Source organism: Limanda limanda, chromosome 17 (genome assembly GCF_963576545.1).
Source record: "Limanda limanda chromosome 17, fLimLim1.1, whole genome shotgun sequence".
Classification (NCBI taxonomy): Eukaryota; Metazoa; Chordata; class Actinopteri; order Pleuronectiformes; family Pleuronectidae; genus Limanda; species Limanda limanda.
Genome location: NC_083652.1, coordinates 21,593,008 through 21,611,446, shown reverse-complemented (window position 1 = coordinate 21,611,446; position 18,439 = coordinate 21,593,008). Strand labels below are relative to the sequence as shown.

Below are 18,439 nucleotides of genomic sequence, written 5' to 3'. Positions count from 1 at the left end.
GCAACTTATGCTTTTAGATCACAGAGAACCAATATCTGATCCACTGGGATCATTACTTGATTCCATAATAATTATGATCTAATCACATAATAAGATATACTATACTTACTGTCTGGAAATAATTTGCATAGTCTATTTCTTTGGCCACAAAATTGTACATATCTGCTGACAGCTGATCCTGAAACAGAGAGAAGATGAGACCATATAAGCGATGACTTCAAGTCCCATATAGCACGGAAACATCCTCCTGGCTATGCGATCTATTCGTGTCTATACGTGCAGTGGGGTTAAAACGCAAATGTAGAGCAAAGGGACCTGGAGGAAGCAATAATACAATGGACTCTGATTGGTGACTCACCCTGCAAATCTCCATCCGATTGGCTGCCTCTTCCATCTCCTCTCTGAGGGACTCGGCCTTGGCGCCCGGCTGCAGCGTGCTCGGGTGACTGGAGGACTTGGACGACTGGTGAAATCTATGGGAATTCAAAAGAAACAAAGGCCACTGCATTGAATAGGACACACTTCCCGCACGCACGTTTAAAAAGCTTGTTATTATAAGCCGTGATCTTAAAATGTAATGAACAAGAGCAGGGGCCCTCACCTTGTCCGGGAGGAGTCCATGTCCAGGACGAGTTTCGCTAAGTGCTTCCTCTGTTTCTGGATGTTGGGGATGTCCACCTACAAAAGGAAATGAAGCGTAGGATTACAGTCAGCTCAGATCAAAGCAACAGCCCTTTTATGTAAATCACGACCGCACTCGGCTTGCAAAAAGCACGGCTCGGTAATTCAGCGGAATCGGGAGGGTGCTGTAGCTAAATTGGTGCATTAAGCAGCAGCGGTGCCCCCCCCCCCTCACCTCGGCGAGCACGTAGAGAGGCTCCACCACGTCTCTCTCTATCTGGAACTCAAACTGGATGAGCTCCAGGGCCAACTTCTCCTCGGTCTCCCCACACATCTTCAGCATCTTCCTGTTTGGTGACAGACAAACACAAAGTCGGACGCCATCAGATCCAATTCAAATGCAGACGAGGGTAATGAGGACACCAACGAATTCAATAGCCAAATCAATAATTAAAGATGACCATGTGTGTGTGTGTGTAAGGGGGGGGGGGTTGTTGGCTTGTTAACTACACTGACTTACCCCAGGAGAGAGTCATCTCCCAACACTGCAGCCCCCTCTACCAAACACTGTGCCAGGATCGTCAGTGGAAGTTTCTTCTGTTAGCAGAGAAAACAACGATGTTATTAGAGCTTCTGTAAGAACTATTAAACATTATCCACAAGCAGATGTCACATCACCACACATCGCATCAGGTTGCATTAGTTCTGAGGGAGTCTGAGGGAAAGATGGATGCAGGTACTCACAGACGGGGACTTGACGGACCTCTTCTCCACGTCGGCGCCCTGCTGACCCTGCAGGCAGGCAGTGAGCTTCTTGTGAGTGCTGTGGGTCACCTGCTTGACCAGATCCAGACGCTTCTCCACCTGCAAGAACACACACAAACACACACACATGCATAAGTATAAACACTAAAGTTACAACTCTACAACATTTTATTAGCAAAAACGAGTCTGAATAGAAAATGTAGAAAAGACTTAAGATCAAAACTAGAAGATGTGTACTTCTGAAAGTGTTATTTCAAATTATCAGAGATGGAAGTTGACATGATTTAATGTGGGCCGGAAAACTATTCCAGAGTGTGGGTGGGTAGCAACAGAGAGAGCTTAGTCGACTTTGCTTTTAACGCGTTAGAGGGCGACCAAAAGGAAACAACTTTGTGAAGATGAACTATAAGAATATGGAATTAAAAGGTCAGTAATGCATTATGGATGCTAATAAGTGAGGGCTTATATAAAAAGCTGCGCCAGAGCTGGAGGGATGTATAGTCACTTGAAATGAGCAACTTCAAACCATTGCTCAGGGTTTTAGTAACTAATCCTGGAAATGTATCATTGAGTGCAACGATTGATAAACGTGATAAAAAAGTATGAAATTAAAATATCTTTTGGTGGCAGCCCAAACTGACTGAGTATCGGCAACAGACAGCGTGAGATGATGGGTGGTCTATAGGGCAGAAGACAAGCTGTTTACTTTTACAGAATATTTGCTTTTTCTTGTGAAATACTGGAGAATACATCTCTCTTCCACTAAAAACTGTCCGAATGAGACAATCAGAGAGGGAAGAATCACTCTGTTCTCAGTGCAAGACAAGTTGTAACCATGGATTTCTATTGTGGTCAAACACGGCCATCATCATCATCATCATTACTATAACATGAATCCCACCAGTGAAGGAAACACAGCATGACTAATGACAGCAGCATCTGGTCTGCAGGTGTCGTCCCCATCTTAATAAACACATGTACACATTCACACACACAAAAAGAACAAATCTTACCTGCAGAAGGTCCTCGCTCAACACCTCTGTTTTTTCTGCCCTGTAAAGACAACAGTGTGCAACAGTTAGAAGATCCACATGAGAGGACAACAGAGAATTCAGCTGATGGATACATTTTCATACTGTAAATAAGCAGCAAGGCAGATCCCTGATAAATATCTGGTGCAATGGATTCGTCAGATATTCACCTTCAGGCAGCTCAGAGTATTGATAAGGTCAGGGAAACCAAAAGCTGTCAAAGTGAGTGAGTTCTAATACATCTGCTTTCAGGTCACATAACACAGCCAGTAAGTGTGAATGTGACAGATCATAACATATCAGAGCCCGACCGATTTATTAGTCAAATTATTGGTTCAAAATTAGCTGATATGAGCTTTTCGTATTAAAAGTAGCATTTATGTTTGCAGATATGAAAAGTTGTACCTTATTACAGAAAAAACAATGCAAAAAATGTGTGCATTTATGTTTATATGAAAATGTTATGTTTTCAATTTCTATATATTTGGTTGCATTTGAGTTTTCTCTTCATTCATATGTATGTATTATAAAGTTTATGGTTAAACGGTAAGCCTCAATTTCTTTGTCATGAGGGTTTGATAACAACATCATAACACCTTCTGATATTTTGGTCCGTGTCAGTTCGGCTCTAATATACAAAATAAAAAAAACAATTTTCTTTTTTTTAATGAATCACACAGAAAAGTTGCATCTCACATAATAAAACACCCTTTGGGTTTACCTTGACGTGTTAATTGCTGTTTGTCACTTTGGTTTGAGGCACGCAAATCTCTTATCCAAAACATTTCATTATATTGTTTCGTAAAAAATGTTTCTTGTTGTGAAACAAGGTCCAAGGTGTTTTGCACAGGTCTCATTCACTGTGATGTTGAGCAGTGCTCCAGAGAAGCTGCACTCTCCATGCTCATCCATCCCTTTGGAGCATGAGAGTGTGTGAGTGCCTGTGTTTGAATGGTCGTGTTGCTAATTATCTATAAGACAATACATAGTAACAGCATATTAATTATCTGGCAAACAGTTCATGCTGTAAACCCGCTGAAGAGGTCCAACCCATGAGCGTGAGTGAAACAGGCAGGAACAGCGGCGAAGGCCACACGAGGAGCCTCACGTCCCACTGTGAATCCAGACTGGGGACTTTGCCAAAGTCTGAAAAAAAGGCCAGAGCTGCACTGCCGATGCAGCAGATTAAACTACTCATGCAGGGTAGTGATAGCTATAAGCTATATCTATACATATATATATAAAATAAGGTGTCGGCTCAGTCCAGAAAGCTTACATTTAAAGATTTTAGTTCTTTGTTTGAAATTACAGCCTTCTATAATCCCATAAAATAAATCAAAAAGGGCCCATTTTCTCTTTGGACTGGCTCTTATACAAGTGAATTCCTGTTGGATTTGTTTTCCAGGAACGAATTTGGACACACAACAGTAGATATATCTAAAGCAACAATCCAGGACCTATCAGGAGCATCTAATCAGAGCGGAGGAGAACATGTACTTCCTGTCTGGAAAAAAAGGGCCTGTAGTCTGACAGGGGAGGGGCCGCTTTGTCAGACAGTCTGACCTCTGAGAGGGAGTCCAATCCCGACCTGCAGACCCCCGACAACCACCCAGTGGTGCACATACTCTCTCATCACTTCCTCTTCCTGTCTGCACAACCACTTCCTGCTATTGTGCCCTAGCCGTGCCAATGCCAATCGCAAATAGCTTTTTTTTGGTATAATTTATTCAAAAACAGCGTCTGAATGTGTCTCTCCATTGACCAAGACAAAGGGGGGAATAGACCTTGGTTTGAGCTCCATTATTCATCAGTCAGACAAAAAAACATCAGCAGCACAGAACTAAAAATGCTCTTTCCATGTTTTTGTTCATGTAAAATGCTCTTTTCAGGTCCGTCAAATAAAAACCTGTCGACCACAGCGTAGCAGCTCTGTGTTGTCCTGTGGCTCCCATGTTGGAGAGAATCTGCTTTTGTTTAATGTTGACATGCATTCGTGTACACATATTCCATACATTGTTGCCAACGACAGAGAGCTGAGCTTTAGTTATGTCAGTTGTTAGCATCCCTGGTTGTCATTGCCAAGATGTGATCGTCGAGCCATGGGAACTGGGTCAAACCACGTAGGAACCGATGGAGCTAATCACAGCCAGCCTCCTGGAAAACTGCTCTGCCCACTGGGCTAGGAGGAAAGTACAGGAAATGTGTGTCTGTGTGAGTGTGTGTGTGTGTGTGTGTAGTGCATGCATAAGAAAGAGAAAGAGAAAGAACGACAGAGGAGCAAGAGATTTCTGGCGTGATTTGCAGGAGAAGTGTGGTAACAGATTGCCGATTACATGACAAAGTGGGACAAAAATAACCCGAGCCAGCACTAAAGTTTGGCACAATTTTGCCGCAACACCCCAACGGCCTCTAACAAAATCTCTAAAACTTCACTTCTATAAAAAGACCTTGCAGACAAGACTGTGACACGTGTGAGCTGTGGAGCCCGGAGCCCTGCACTGCAGCTGTGAGGCTCGTCACTGCCTCTCCGGCCTCGGACCCCGGCAGCTGAGGGACCCTGACAGGGGACCAGCGTCGGCACAGGACCGATGGGACAGGGGGTCCAGCAGTAAGGAGGACGTGGAGGAGCGACTCTGAGAGTGATGTTTGGCTGCGGTGGACGGACAACCTGTGAGGCTCTGTGCCCTGGCTGTCTGCGTCAGGGAGCTCCGCTGAACAGCAAAGCCTTCACACCTTCTCACTGTGTGTTTGTGTGAGTGTGGGGGTGTTTTGTTCTGCAGGCTTGTGACTGAGGGAACACAACACTCCCGACAGTCGGTTAAAATAGAAAAAAACAACTCATGTTTAAAACGAAGGGATGTGAATTTAACACACAGACATCTAGTGCCCTCGGAGACGGCAGCTGATTATGACCCGGACGTCAAACGGACCGGAGACTATCTTCAAACGCAGCAAACTGTCTTGCTCTCTGAGCTTGTTTGTTTTCAGACACTGGTATTTCCTCTTAGGAAAGCAACACTGCACATCATCAGCCGGCGAGGACACAGCGATAGGACACAGGGAACACAAGGGTTATTGGAGTAGCTTCACCCTGATATGAAGGTTAATGGTTTGTTTTGTACAGAAAAAAATGATATAGAAAACGACAAAGACAGTGTAAGCGGAGGCAGAAAAGCCAGTGGGCTTATTTTGAAGCCTCTACCCAAATAAAGGTAACACGATTATCAATTAAAAACTGAAAAGATGTGTGTATTTGATGTGGACAAGATGCATTCAAATGAGGGTGCGTTGAGGGGTATGATTGTATACAGTAAATGGTCTTTTAAGCATCTTTTTAAAAACATTTTATAGAAGAACAGTTCTTTGCCACCTGTGAAAAGCCATTCCATGATTTAGCTCCTCTAAATCTAATTGAAAATTCACCTCTGCTATTGAGGATTCTAGGAGGATGAAGATCTGATGATTGTCAAGTTAAATGAAAATTGTCGGGAATATTTGGTTTGGAGTAAATATTGAATTGATCAAGAATTTGACCTTTAGTGGCATCTTAAAAATAAAAGCAGAGGGAATATATTGATATCATTAACAGTAAGAATCTGAAATCTGAAATAGAAGAGCAGATGGGGTGTGTGACTCTGATCGGGTTGCTATCCTAACAAAACACTTCTGGAGGATCAAGGTTTTGTGCAGGGCAGCAGGGAAGTGTACTCGCCCAAACTCAATTACAAAGAAGCAGAAGATCTCGGAGATGAGAAGAGAGAATCTTATCAGCAAAAATTGTGCAGGGCTGAAAGTAAACGCTGGCAGCCACGTGGGCGGCGTGCTCATGGAGGAGGAAGAAGACTCTGCCAGGTTTATGCCAACCATCTGCCACCTCGCATGCATCCCTTTACCTGGAGCTGCTGATGACTCAATACACACACACATACACACACACAAGCATGCACACACACAAACACACACATCTTTAAATATGCAGGTTGATTAGCTCAAGTCAAAACGCTGAAAATTGATCATATTCAAGCTGACAAAATGATTCCTGAATCTTGCTTGACGAGAATGCAAACCTGTGCAAAATATGGACGACAGCAGACACCTGAGGAAGATGAATTAGTTTGAATAACTCCCTCTGCACCTCTGACAGTAACATGAACAAAGTGATGATGTGAAGGAAAGCCCCGAATCTGCTGAGCACATCTGAGCGTTTGTATTTACACTCGGTCAAAGAGGGAGATGTCATTTTTCTGTGCATGTTTTCCTCAGGGATCTGATCTGAGATATCCTCAGTCATTGCAATTCCATAGCATAAATGCACCAAATACCCAGCTGACCAGTTCAGCTGCACATTCCATACAAATGTGTCTCATGTAATATATATTTCTATCTGGAGATATATTAATGTTGGAGAGCCGCATGTTCAGCACCGCCCCCCTTCCCTCCAGCACTGTGCATGGTTTATGAAAGCATGAATAATCAATGGGAAACTAAATCAAAGTGCGAAGAAAATAAAATCGCAATTCTTGAACAGGTTGCCTCGGTCGCTCGCCAACTGTCAAATGCAAAGTGTTCAGGTCTTATTCAACCAAAAAGGAAAAAGTGATCATGCTCTGGTTTGCTCTGACTCCCAGGCCTGGAAGGGCCGAGTGTGCTAGATGCTATAGGTCCTGTCTGTGCTGCTAGGGGAGGGTACTGGAGCAGAATGGTGGCCCTGGGCCTCAGCAGGGCACCACACGGCCTGGAGCGTTGGCATGAGAGTCAACCACACACACACACACACACACACACACACACACACACACACACACACACACACACGACCAAACAGACATAGCTACAGAAACACACTGTGGTCTTCATGCTAGATATTCTCTCTGAATATTTCTCCAATGAATGATTTTTTTAAATTTCTTTATTCAGACCTTTGCATCTAGATGGGGGGGGGGGGGCACTCAGTTTCTTCCCGAATGACAAGACAAGGGGCTGATGGGACGCCGGGTTGGTAAAACAGAAAAACACACTTACTGTAGTTGTCCAGTAAACTAGGTCACAGTTCTGTTAAGTATGCAAGAATAACTGTGAGCGGAGTGCACACACACACACACACACACAACATGCACAGAGTACACACGTGTCCAGAGATGGAGTGAATGAAAGAGACAGGGAGAGAGAGAGAGAGAGAGAGAGAGAGAAAGAGAGAGAGACACTGTGGCATTCAGCAGCGTTTCACTGGAAACAGTGAGTTATCTCTAATAACTTTATTTGTGGTGAATATCTCCATCTTGGCTCTTTGAATAACTGTTCTTTTACACTATGCATCTGTGCAGACACACGCACACACACACACACACACACACACACACACACACACACAGCCATTTTTGAATATTTAACAGTTGGCCCGGCAAAGCCACACGGATGTGATAAAAGCAGCCAATACCAAATGAGCGTTTCCAAGGCAACCAAGGCAAATGTAGGATTGTACATCCACTGTATAGACAAGGCTGGTGGAGAATCATCTGTTATAAATTAAGAGCAAACACTCTTTAGAAAATTGGAAAATGAGAAACTAAAAGGAAATGAGGGGTAAACAAACCAGGAAAATTGTTATTAGTGGATTAGTGCTTCCTGTTTTGAGCCCGTTGGCATTCCTGAATGGAAGGAAGTGGGCATGTTGATAAGGAGTAACCTGTCTCCGGGACAATGTGGTTATTTCTAACAGCAGCGGCACTCCACTCAGCTGCCCTCATTTATAGCTGTTTATTACTCAGATTTATGCAGCAGATAATTGTATGTGTAGTAGAAAGGCTTCGGGCTGTCGGCCACCAAATACTCACGGTACTTACGAGCAGTAAGTGAGAAAGAAAATTAGCTTTCAAACTCTTTTCATAGCAGTAACATTACACAACAGTTTAATTTATGCAAATGTTCATCTCAAGGAAGAACACTGATATGACTCACACAGCAGAGTGAATTTCCACTATCTATTAAATTTAGCCAGAGATAAATATTTGAACTGGAGGGCCTTAATATTACTAATAATTGCCTCTTAATATGAAATCTTCCTTAGACCCTTATCTCGCTCTTGAATGTCTTGCGCCATGAATTGCATCTGAGTCATGTGCTGCATTTCAGTCCGGCCCGGGGGTCACTTCCTGTTGGAGATGAGATTCCGAGCAGCGGACCAGGTCGACCCTGACACCCGTGACACATTGAACCCACTTTAATGTGTTGAGATCAAGCAGCTGTCCCAAACACTGTTGTCATCCATGTTGTTTTTTAACTGTTTATGTGCTTTTATAATACACTGGGGCTGAGTTCTTCCTGGACCACTGGTACATGGGCTCTTTAAGAGGTTAGTCTCGGGAGGGAATCAGCGACATGGACAAGAGAGAAGCGGCGCTTTCTGTCCGATATTACATCATCTATCTTTTGATGGCCAAAAAAGGTCCCTTGACAAAGGCTCTTTATCGCTGACTCTACCCTGCATGCTGTCTCCGAGAGGCACTGATGGGGTTACGGGAGGGTTATCAACACTGATCTCTGAGAGTATCACAATTACTCCAAGGGCTCTGGCTTTGAATAAAGATGCCCAATCAAGAATGACTCATGGTGTCTGATCACTGCATGATGACTAATAAAACTCTTAAAGAATGTGCTGCCAGTGGGTGCACTTTTCAGACGAGAGTTAACAACACGGCCAGAAGCTACACAAAAGCAATGAATAAAAATGTTCCTATGAAGGCCAGTCGCTCTGAGATCTTCACAGCGTTGGTCTCATCTGCCAGGCCAGCGAATCAGAGGTGGTGGAGGGGGCGGAGGAGGAGGAGGAGGAGGAGGAGGAGGAGGAGGAGGAGATGCTGCATTGGCATGCAACAGGGTCTCCTCCTACATCTCATGTTACCTGTCAGCTACCATATGCTCTTGTAGAGTCCCACACATATTGTTAGCGAGAGGTGCACATGTGCAGGATGTAAAACAGGCAAGTAATTGTTTACAAGACAAACATGTTCAGGGATTCATGCATAGATGCATTTAGATGCATTTCCTTGTGTCCTTATGTCCCGCTTATTTAAACTCTCTCTTCAGCGCTGAGGCTCGAATGCATGCTTCTACTGCATCATCGCACTGTTGGTAGGAAGAGAAGGAGAAACAGAGTAAGAGTGAGACAATGTGGGAAAGAGAAAGCGTCCACAACGAATCCACCAGCTCACCAGTGGCTGCCATTTTAAGATAATTGCATTGTGGAGTGGTGAGCAAAAGCCTATACCCTGAAGGCACGAGGAGAAATAACGCTCTGACCATACACTCCTTGTATCGCCTGTCATCACACAGGTCGGCGAGGCAGAGTGAGAAGGAGGGTGGGAGGCGAGAGGCTATCGGAGGATAGGGGTAGAGACAGGGTTTCCTTCACATGCATAAAATGGACAAATCTATTTCCCACCCTGTCTTTCATGTACAAATTCATTCCCTGCAGCATAACATATTCTTACGGACTTTATCAGGGAATTGTTTTAACCAGACCGCCCCAGACCTAGATAGGGTAGTGAGCTGGGAATAGAGAAATAGGTCAAGACAAATGGAGGGTGGGAGCCGGCTGAGCCAAAGTAGTCTCTTCCTGACTTCCTCCGTGTGCATGAGGGCATCACAACGATTACAAGTGTGTTATCTAGAGAAATGCAAATAATCGAGTGGAGTTCATTAACCTTGCTAATTCATTTTATCGTCCTTGAAAAATGGTTTGAAAAACCGCTGAAGCCCCGATCGCGGCAGAACTACAACAGGTTAAGAAAAACATAAGAAAATAGAAGCACAAAACACAAATTCAGACGTTAATTCTCCGACCTCACAGAAATGTGACACTCTTGTCTCTCCCACTGTACCACAACATATTATATTCAAGCCATATAGAGTATGCATGGCTGCACATCCTCCAGTATGAGGTCTTGCTCCACGGAGGCTATTGGTCGAGCTGAGGATCACGTGACTGGGATCTCTCCCGGGCAGCGGCAGCAGCAGCTGCAGACTTGGAGAGGCAGAGGAGTGCTGACACAGCACACCTGATCGCCAACCCCCCACTGAAAGAAGACCTTCAATCTCCCTCTCACATAAGACACATCAAGGACCAGCAGTAACACTAGTACATTCAGACATGGAACACACCCCAGAAACAGAGGAGTAGATTAAAGGTCTGCACTTACAAACACCCCCACTCGTCATCTCTAAATAAAGAAACACTCCTGCTAATACACACGTCCACCTACATCAAACGTTCTTGTTTCCTGCATGGCCTCTTGCTTCTCCTGGATTTGTTGAGTGAGTGGGACGTGACTGAGGATTGGTCAGCACTATCAGCAGCTCCGTGGAGACTCCTGAGGTTCAGGAAGGTCAAAGGCACAAACCAACACGAGTAACCTCCATCCACTCTGTGGATGGCGGAGGCTCGAGTCAGCAGAATTGCAAAGCCCAAGTGAGTACAAGATGGAGCATATGCTAATAGATATGCTAATGGTGGGTAACACGTGTACTGCTACGAGGAGCCTTTTAATTCAGCTCATGTGGTAAATCAGTGGAAAGACATTTCCAGTTTAAACCCGAAGCATGTTCACTGTAGTCGACATAGCACGGTGACACATCTCTGTGTTCAGCTACACATCAGTGGGATGCCATTCTACACACATTTCTCTGCTGTGGGCGGTGCTATCATCATCATCCCCCCTTCATTGCATAAATAAGGAAGAGCTGTTTGCTGTACATGACCCATGGCTCAACACAACACCTCCTTGACTCCTTCAAACTCTCAGTGGGGGAGAAGGTGGCGAAGACATATATAATACACGTATAATGCAAATATAGAAGAAATTAGGAAGTGGTCTGACTGACTCTTATTTAATTGTCATAAAACATAGTCCTAAACACTGTGAAATCAAGATTAAGACAAAGTTGAAAATTGCCCTATGTTGGAGCGTTACAAAGAAGTTGAAAAAAAGGCCTGGATCCATCCCCTTACTCTGCATCCACACCGAAATGTAATGGTTTGAATAGATTTTGCATAATCGTGCTAGTAAAAAAAATAACAAACTAGAATTACACTCAGAAGAGGGCATGCATATCTCTGGTGTCACAACGGTCCCCTGGTGAATCCACATTTAAATTCATGAGATCAAGATTTTTAATGCATCATGTACGATAATTTGTATCATTTTGTGACACTTAGTATTATCGGTTGTAATCTTGATGGTAAAATATGTATCACATGTGTTTATGCATCTCTTCTCATGTGAAGTCTTTCCAGCGAACCATGCTTTGATGATGAACTTGACTCGCGTCTCGTGAGTCCTACGTTTCTCATAATAAGAGTCTTGTGTCTTGAAAAGTCTGTACACTAAATTGCTTCGGAATCTCGAAACAACTTTGAAATGTCAGCGTTGAGGGTCCCATCCTTACTCTGGTCGCGTCCCTAAATTTTCCTCAAGGTAAGATCATTCGACCCTTTTTGTACAACTTGTTGTATAGTCTTGCCTCACTACTTTACCACAGCTAAGGTTACATTAGATGTCCCAGCTTTGTCCATTCCTTTCTTTTCCTTTCATGCTTCAATTACAGAGCCGATGATTGACACTGTTCAAGGTCACCACAGGGTCAAACCTGTTACTTCTTGCTCCGATCCAAAACTTAAATCAAGTGTCTTTCGCGGAAGCTGCCATTGGCCTGAAGTATTCTGCACCTAGCTGGAGATTTCTGATTCTGCTTTGAATTGAGGGTTTGAGATTGGCAGTGCTGGCTGTGAACAGTGGGCACCATTAGTCAGGGGACAGCACTGATCAGGGAGAAGAGTGTTGCTCATTACAGCTCTGTGGTGCAGGCAGACCACCTCAGCAGGTTACCACTGCTTCTCTTCAGACAGACAGACGCACAAAACTGCAGAATGTGAGAAGCACTGGCACGCACTACATGAAGGGAGTGCATCTAAACACACACACACACACTTAAGAACTGTCCTTTCTGCTCAGAAGAAGGCCCTCAACCTGCCCACCCACACACGTACGAGAACTGGATCACACCCACGCACACTCCACTGAGTCACGAGGAAGTGATTATAAAAAGACTGGAGATGGAAGGAATCCGCCCGAAACCCAAGGTGTAAACACCCCCCATGCCACTCACTCACTCACACTGCCTTGTAACGATGTAGACCCACACCTCCTCCTGGACCCAATCCCAGAGAACACCTTCTCTGCTTGACAATATCCTGCTCGGCCTCCCTGTGAGGTGAATGAACAGGGTGGGTGGTGTGTGGGTGAGGGGGGGGGGGAGAGCGATAACCCCAGAGGACCTGAGTGAAAGGTCACAACACACCTATTTCTGAGGGGGGTGGGAATTGGGAATTTGCAGGAACCACCCAGATCCTGAGGAGAGGAGGAATGGAAAAGATGTTTCACATGCGGGGTCTCGTTTTTATTGAGTTTAATGGATTTAAGGTGCAGGAAGAAAAGAGGCATTTTTTTAATTTTAAATGAAAACAAATCTGATGACATTACAAAAAAGAATAAAAGTCTATAACATAAACGCAGGATGAGGAACACGACCTTCAGGGGCACTGACTTGATGACCGACGCCTAGAAGAGGTGTTTCCCTCCTCACAGCTGACACAACTGCGTAATGAAAACATTGCGCTTTTTTTTTTTTTCTTCCTCTCCCGGTTTTTCATCTCCTCTCTGCATCACGTCCCCCCCCCCCATGACAGGTTCGATGACAGGAGGCGCATTTAACCACAGCACAACTTCACTGAGGCATTTCTTTAATGCTTCATTAGTGGCGTCTACAGAGGAGGGTCCTGTGCGTGTGTGCGTGCTCGTGTGTGTATGTGTGTTTGTGTGTGTGTGTGTGTGTGTGTGTGTGATGGTGGGAGATACTGCGATTGTCTCTGGTATATTGTGTATCCGTGGGCAGGTTGTAATGGGGCAATGCGCCTACACGGTGCCTATGCGGTAGCTGCTTCTTCCATGGTCATTACGCATAGGAGCACTAAAGGTGTTTCCAACCCGGGGGTAGCCCCTTCCTTTTGTCCCTCGTCACCCACCATTGTCCATTCACTGTATTCTGTCCAATTTCATATCACAGAAAAAAAAATCATAATTACATGCATTATGATTCCCATCCAAATTGGGGCCAATGAGGGGGGTGTCTCCCTCCTTGCCCCGGGATTGCGCACGGACCGCGGGCTCTACTCACCTCCCCACCGTCTGGTTGGCGAGCTGTCGCATCCGATTGAACTGCTTCTTCATCTTGGCTTTTTTCTGCGTTAACACCTACATGGGGGAAATATTCCGCATTATTTCTCTCAGTGTGACGGTCCGTGCTCCACCGCGGCGCAAAGCAGAATCCACGCCGTCACGTCGTCCTTCCCTCATCATCTCAGCAAAGTGCCGACGCAGAAAAACTTGTCCCCGCGATTACTAGTAAGTTTTTCCTTTTTTTTTTTTTTTTTTTTTGTATCTCCAGATGATATTTTTCCTCTACATTCGCTCCATCGCCTGCGCAGTGATGCTGGAGCCGCGGACACGCACAGGCAGGGAGCGACAGCAGCGACGAGCAGCACCCGCGCCTGCGCACTGCTGCAAACTGGGAAATGTAGTAAATCAACGCAGAGCCTCGACGGAGGAGAAGAAGCCAAACTGAGCTGGTTCAACCCCGACGTGTGTTTCCCGCAGGTTGAGATAAGGTGGAAATTGTTCACTATTCACAGAAGGTTGTTGTAAGTGATCAAACAGCAATTGTCTTTGTGTTCATTTGTTTTTAAAAAGCTTTTAATTAGTCTGGGTTTCAGCACTTTGCTATTACAGTATATACAGTATATTGTTGCTATTATCTTGAACCACTTATTACAAGAATTTATATGAAAACTGATTGATTTCAAAATTTGATGAGTTGCATTGTTATAAAAATGTTTATACGTAAATACCTTGATAGGTACATACATACACACACATATACATACACATACACATACACATACACATACACATACACATACACATACACATACACATACACATACACATACACATACACATACACATACACATTCACACATACACATACACCCCTAATTTAAAAACACACATATCTTGTTCAATTATTATTTTGTTAACGTGGAGAATATATAGGAGAAGATATACACACAAGTAAAGGAAAATTGTTATTTATTGTTTTTATATTTTCTTAAAGTTCCTATATTTTATTATAAAGAGGCATTTTTGTTTTTACACGATTCCAGTAACTACCCTAATTTGCCCTCTCCTATTAAAGGTTGAAGCCTTTCAGTGTATAAGGTACCACGTACATTAGTCAGCCTGGCCAATACTACCATCTAGTGTCTGGCATGTGCCAATGCAACTAAAGACAAATGACTACAACAAATCTTTTAATTAAAAACAATAGATGAGGTGTACAAATCCAGATTACAGCAATTCATAATGGTGCTTTCATATAAGTGAGAATATGCAGGATAATACATCTGTTATTTTTCTGTGACAGTACTGAGAGTTGTGACTGTGCTCTCTAATGTACTTTAGACTCTGTGGTGCTTTTAGAGTGCCTGTCCAGGAGGGGGCAGTGTTACCGTGTAAACAACTTCAGTCTGCAGCAGCACAGTGTGGAGCATCGCCTGCAGCATCATGACTGGGCAGTGCGTTCAGGAAGTCTTCAAACACAGATGACGTGACACATAACTTGCTATGACTTGCTGTGTTTGTCTTGGATCATTATCTGTTCTATCTAGTTCATCAAATTTCTTCATCAAAGGCGCGATCATTACTCATGTAGTAAATAATGTTAGAGTGAGCACAAGAAAATAATTGTTGGCCAACAAATTGGTGAAAGTGTAATAGACTTTTGCAGCTTTAGAATTATTCTCTGTCCTTTGTAATTTAACTTTATGCAGGTCTATTTTCAGCACTGACATTTTGCATAAATTGAGAGATGGACCATGGACGCCAAAATGTCTTGAACTGAATTAACATGAATTTTGGCCATGTACGGGTTGACTAACCAATCCCAACGCTCCAAACCATCCAATCAGATTAAACCACAATCACAACGTTACCCACATGTTTATTTCACAGCTTTAATTCATATGCATCACCCCCCAAGCAAAAGTAATATTGCTCTGTTATCTTTACTGAGAGAAAAGTCACATATTTAACATTGAGGGTATATGGCGAACACTCGTAAAATGGCGATTGCAGCTATCTTGTGTTTTGTGGAGTGAAGAGTAACTTTTTTCAGGAATCTGCTGGAGGCTTTAGGCAGATCCATGAATGCAACATGCTGCTGTGAACAGGAAAGAGCCATCACAGCCCTCAGACAGGAGTGATGTCCCCTGTCGGTGCTGTCAGGAGGGCCGTGATAGGCCAACAGGTGGGCTGTGCACCACCGCCACAGGGTTCAGAGGCCTCAGGGGGTAAATGATACAGAGAAAAGGCTGTTCTCTGCCCTCATTAATCTCCCATGTTGGAAATTGAGAGGGGCGGGGGGGAATCCTTCAGCCTTGATCTCAACCTTTTGACCCCCGGCAGATCATTTGTTTTCGTTAGTCCTCTCTCAGACGGGGCTGGCCGTCCCCGGTCCAGACACCCATCCTGTCCCTCACAATAAAGCATGGAGCACTTTTTTGAAAGCATCTCCAGGGGGTCCTCTCGACTCTGAACCCAACCCCCCCCCCCCAAAAAAAACCCCGCACCGCTCCAGCGTGTCTCTAGGCACTTCTAAATCAGTGTATATGATTCTTCACATCCGCTGACCTGCTCCGGGAACTATCTCACCGGTAATCCCTGCACAAGGAACCACATGCCCCCGTGTAGAGAAGCAGGAAGGGGCGAACGTAAAGTCAAACTGCTGAGGGATGGAGAAGTGCCTTCAAACCCTCAGACACCATCAGGATCTGCTCGCAGCATTCGATCTCATGACAGCAGAACCAAGAGAAACATTCGAACGACAATTTGTCATGCGGCCTCCTGCTGCTCCAGCCGATGGGATGACTGAGTGTTCTTCCTCTCACTCTAATGCTGCTCTGCTGGGCAGCTGGGGACTAATTGGCTCCCAGTCCGCCTAATGAAGCCCCCGCCAGGGTCACGACCTCGCCCCCTGATGACCCGTTGCTGCGACTGATATGTGGGCTGCACTTTGACAGTGACCTGGTCAGACGGACGCCCTGTGGCTCCTCCACAGAAGTGTGTGGTATTACAGTTCTCTCCGGTAGAGAGCTGCACTTATACGAGTCCCGTGCATGCAGTCATTAAGATGGGTTCGGTCTTGGAGACAAAACGCTGGTGTGTGTGTGTGTGTGTGTGTGTGTTTGCTTTGCTGAAAAACAAACAAGGGTAGGGCGTCAGGAAGGATCTAATGGCATGTTTTGAACTCAGGTAAAGAGCTGCCCAGTCAACAAAGGGGGAAAAGAATGGTGAGATTGCCGTGTACATCACGCTTGTGTTTAATCTTCAGACACGTAGCATCGTATTACCCAGATAAATCAGTCTGGGTGGGAGGGGTGGGCTGCCACAAGCCTTTGGTCTGTCATTAACAGAAAAGTGTGACATATTCATCAGGGGAGTGTGTGCAAGGCGGCAGGCAGGCACACTTTTTAATTCTGAGACATTTTTACATCCAATATGAGCACATCTCCACTGTTGGCTCATGTCAGGATTTGAGTTGAACCACTTGCAACAAGCAGAGAGGAATGCTTCTCTTTGTAGTTGACCTGGTCCTTGCCTGCTGAAGACTGGGTGTGGAGCAGCAAAGCTCCCCATAGGCATTAAAGCAAGCCTTTCAGGTAAGCCCGAGCACCGAGGCCAGACTTTTGGGTTGTGTCTTTAAAGGGTTATCTCGGGCCATAATGAGCCCCAGCCAGCCGAGCACCGGGCCCTAATGAAAACGCTGCGACATCTGAGGGGGGAAGATATTACAGGTCTACACTGCGGGGGCTGTTTTAACACGCAGGCAATGGCAGAAAATGATGGTTATCACAAACACCTTTCAGACGCTAAATGCAGGTCTGCTGCCGAGTGGGCCTGAAGTTTAGAGAGACGAGCCGAGCACTAAACACGGGCGGTTTGTCGGACATGCAGGATAAAATAACAAGAAACTGCAACTAGAAAATGCCAGTTTTGAAGAAACTTAGTTTAGATTGCTTGCTTCTGGAAACAAGCTGAAGTTAAACTGAACGCTAGCTTGTATAAAAAAGCAGTTGGAGTCATACGAAGAGTAAAAATCTGAGTGTAAACAGTTCTGTAAACAGCGCCTGGTGTCAAATAAGGGTCAGTGACATTTTAAACTTTGGGAATTCACAATTTCACGGCCTGCAGTTACATATCGCATTTTCTTTTGTGCATGTAATTGTGAATCCGGACGTGTTAAATTGTAACACAAACACATTGAGAATGTATAATGAGGTTTTGATGAGCTGTATAAATATATTGTGCATGAGCTCTTTTACGACCGGTTGTTTTACTGAACAGAACGGAAACATCCTTTATTGTTTTGTTTGGGAGGAGGGTTTACTTGGCAAACATGTGAGATACAGAATGATTTGATTTTTATTTTTTGCTTTTGCTGCAAGTTTGAAAAAGTGGTATTAGTTTATGGACTCTATTCAGCTGGACCAACTCCAAACTGCCACCGGTAAATTTTAATGCTGTGGCAAAGGAAAGTCAAATTAACAGACCAAAATGTTCATGTTCCTTTGTAATGTGCTTGAAGAGGTATTTATACAATTTAGAACAAACTATTGCCATAATCTTGTTAGTCTTCATAGGCTAGTTTTTCTAGTGGTGCCTGGGGGAAAGTAGCTTTTGTGTCAAAGTTAAGCTTAATCGTCTTTTTTTAACCAAATTGAATTTGAGTTGTAATTTTTGGCTACAAGCACAAACTGAATATTAAGATTTAATTCAACAACCACTGCATGTCCATAACACATGGGACGGATGTTATTAAAACACTTTTTTTATTAAAAAATTAAAACTAAT

The 18,439-nt window shown here is 44.3% G+C and overlaps 1 protein-coding gene across 1 annotated transcript in view; it reads right to left on the bottom strand.

Annotated features, from left to right (window-relative positions):
* Window positions 1-13,702, bottom strand: part of arhgap44a (Rho GTPase activating protein 44a) — a 28,441-nt gene extending 14,739 nt beyond the window's left edge. Inside the window, exons 1-8 of the mRNA XM_061090649.1 lie at window positions 13,650-13,702; window positions 2,400-2,439; window positions 1,350-1,485; window positions 1,142-1,220; window positions 857-968; window positions 602-678; window positions 359-473; window positions 110-178 (exon numbers count right to left, since the gene is read on the bottom strand). Of these exons, the coding sequence (XP_060946632.1) occupies window positions 110-178; window positions 359-473; window positions 602-678; window positions 857-968; window positions 1,142-1,220; window positions 1,350-1,485; window positions 2,400-2,439; window positions 13,650-13,702 (681 nt within the window). The remainder of the gene's footprint in view (window positions 1-109; window positions 179-358; window positions 474-601; window positions 679-856; window positions 969-1,141; window positions 1,221-1,349; window positions 1,486-2,399; window positions 2,440-13,649) is intronic.
* Between the last annotated feature and the right edge of the window lie 4,737 nt (window positions 13,703-18,439).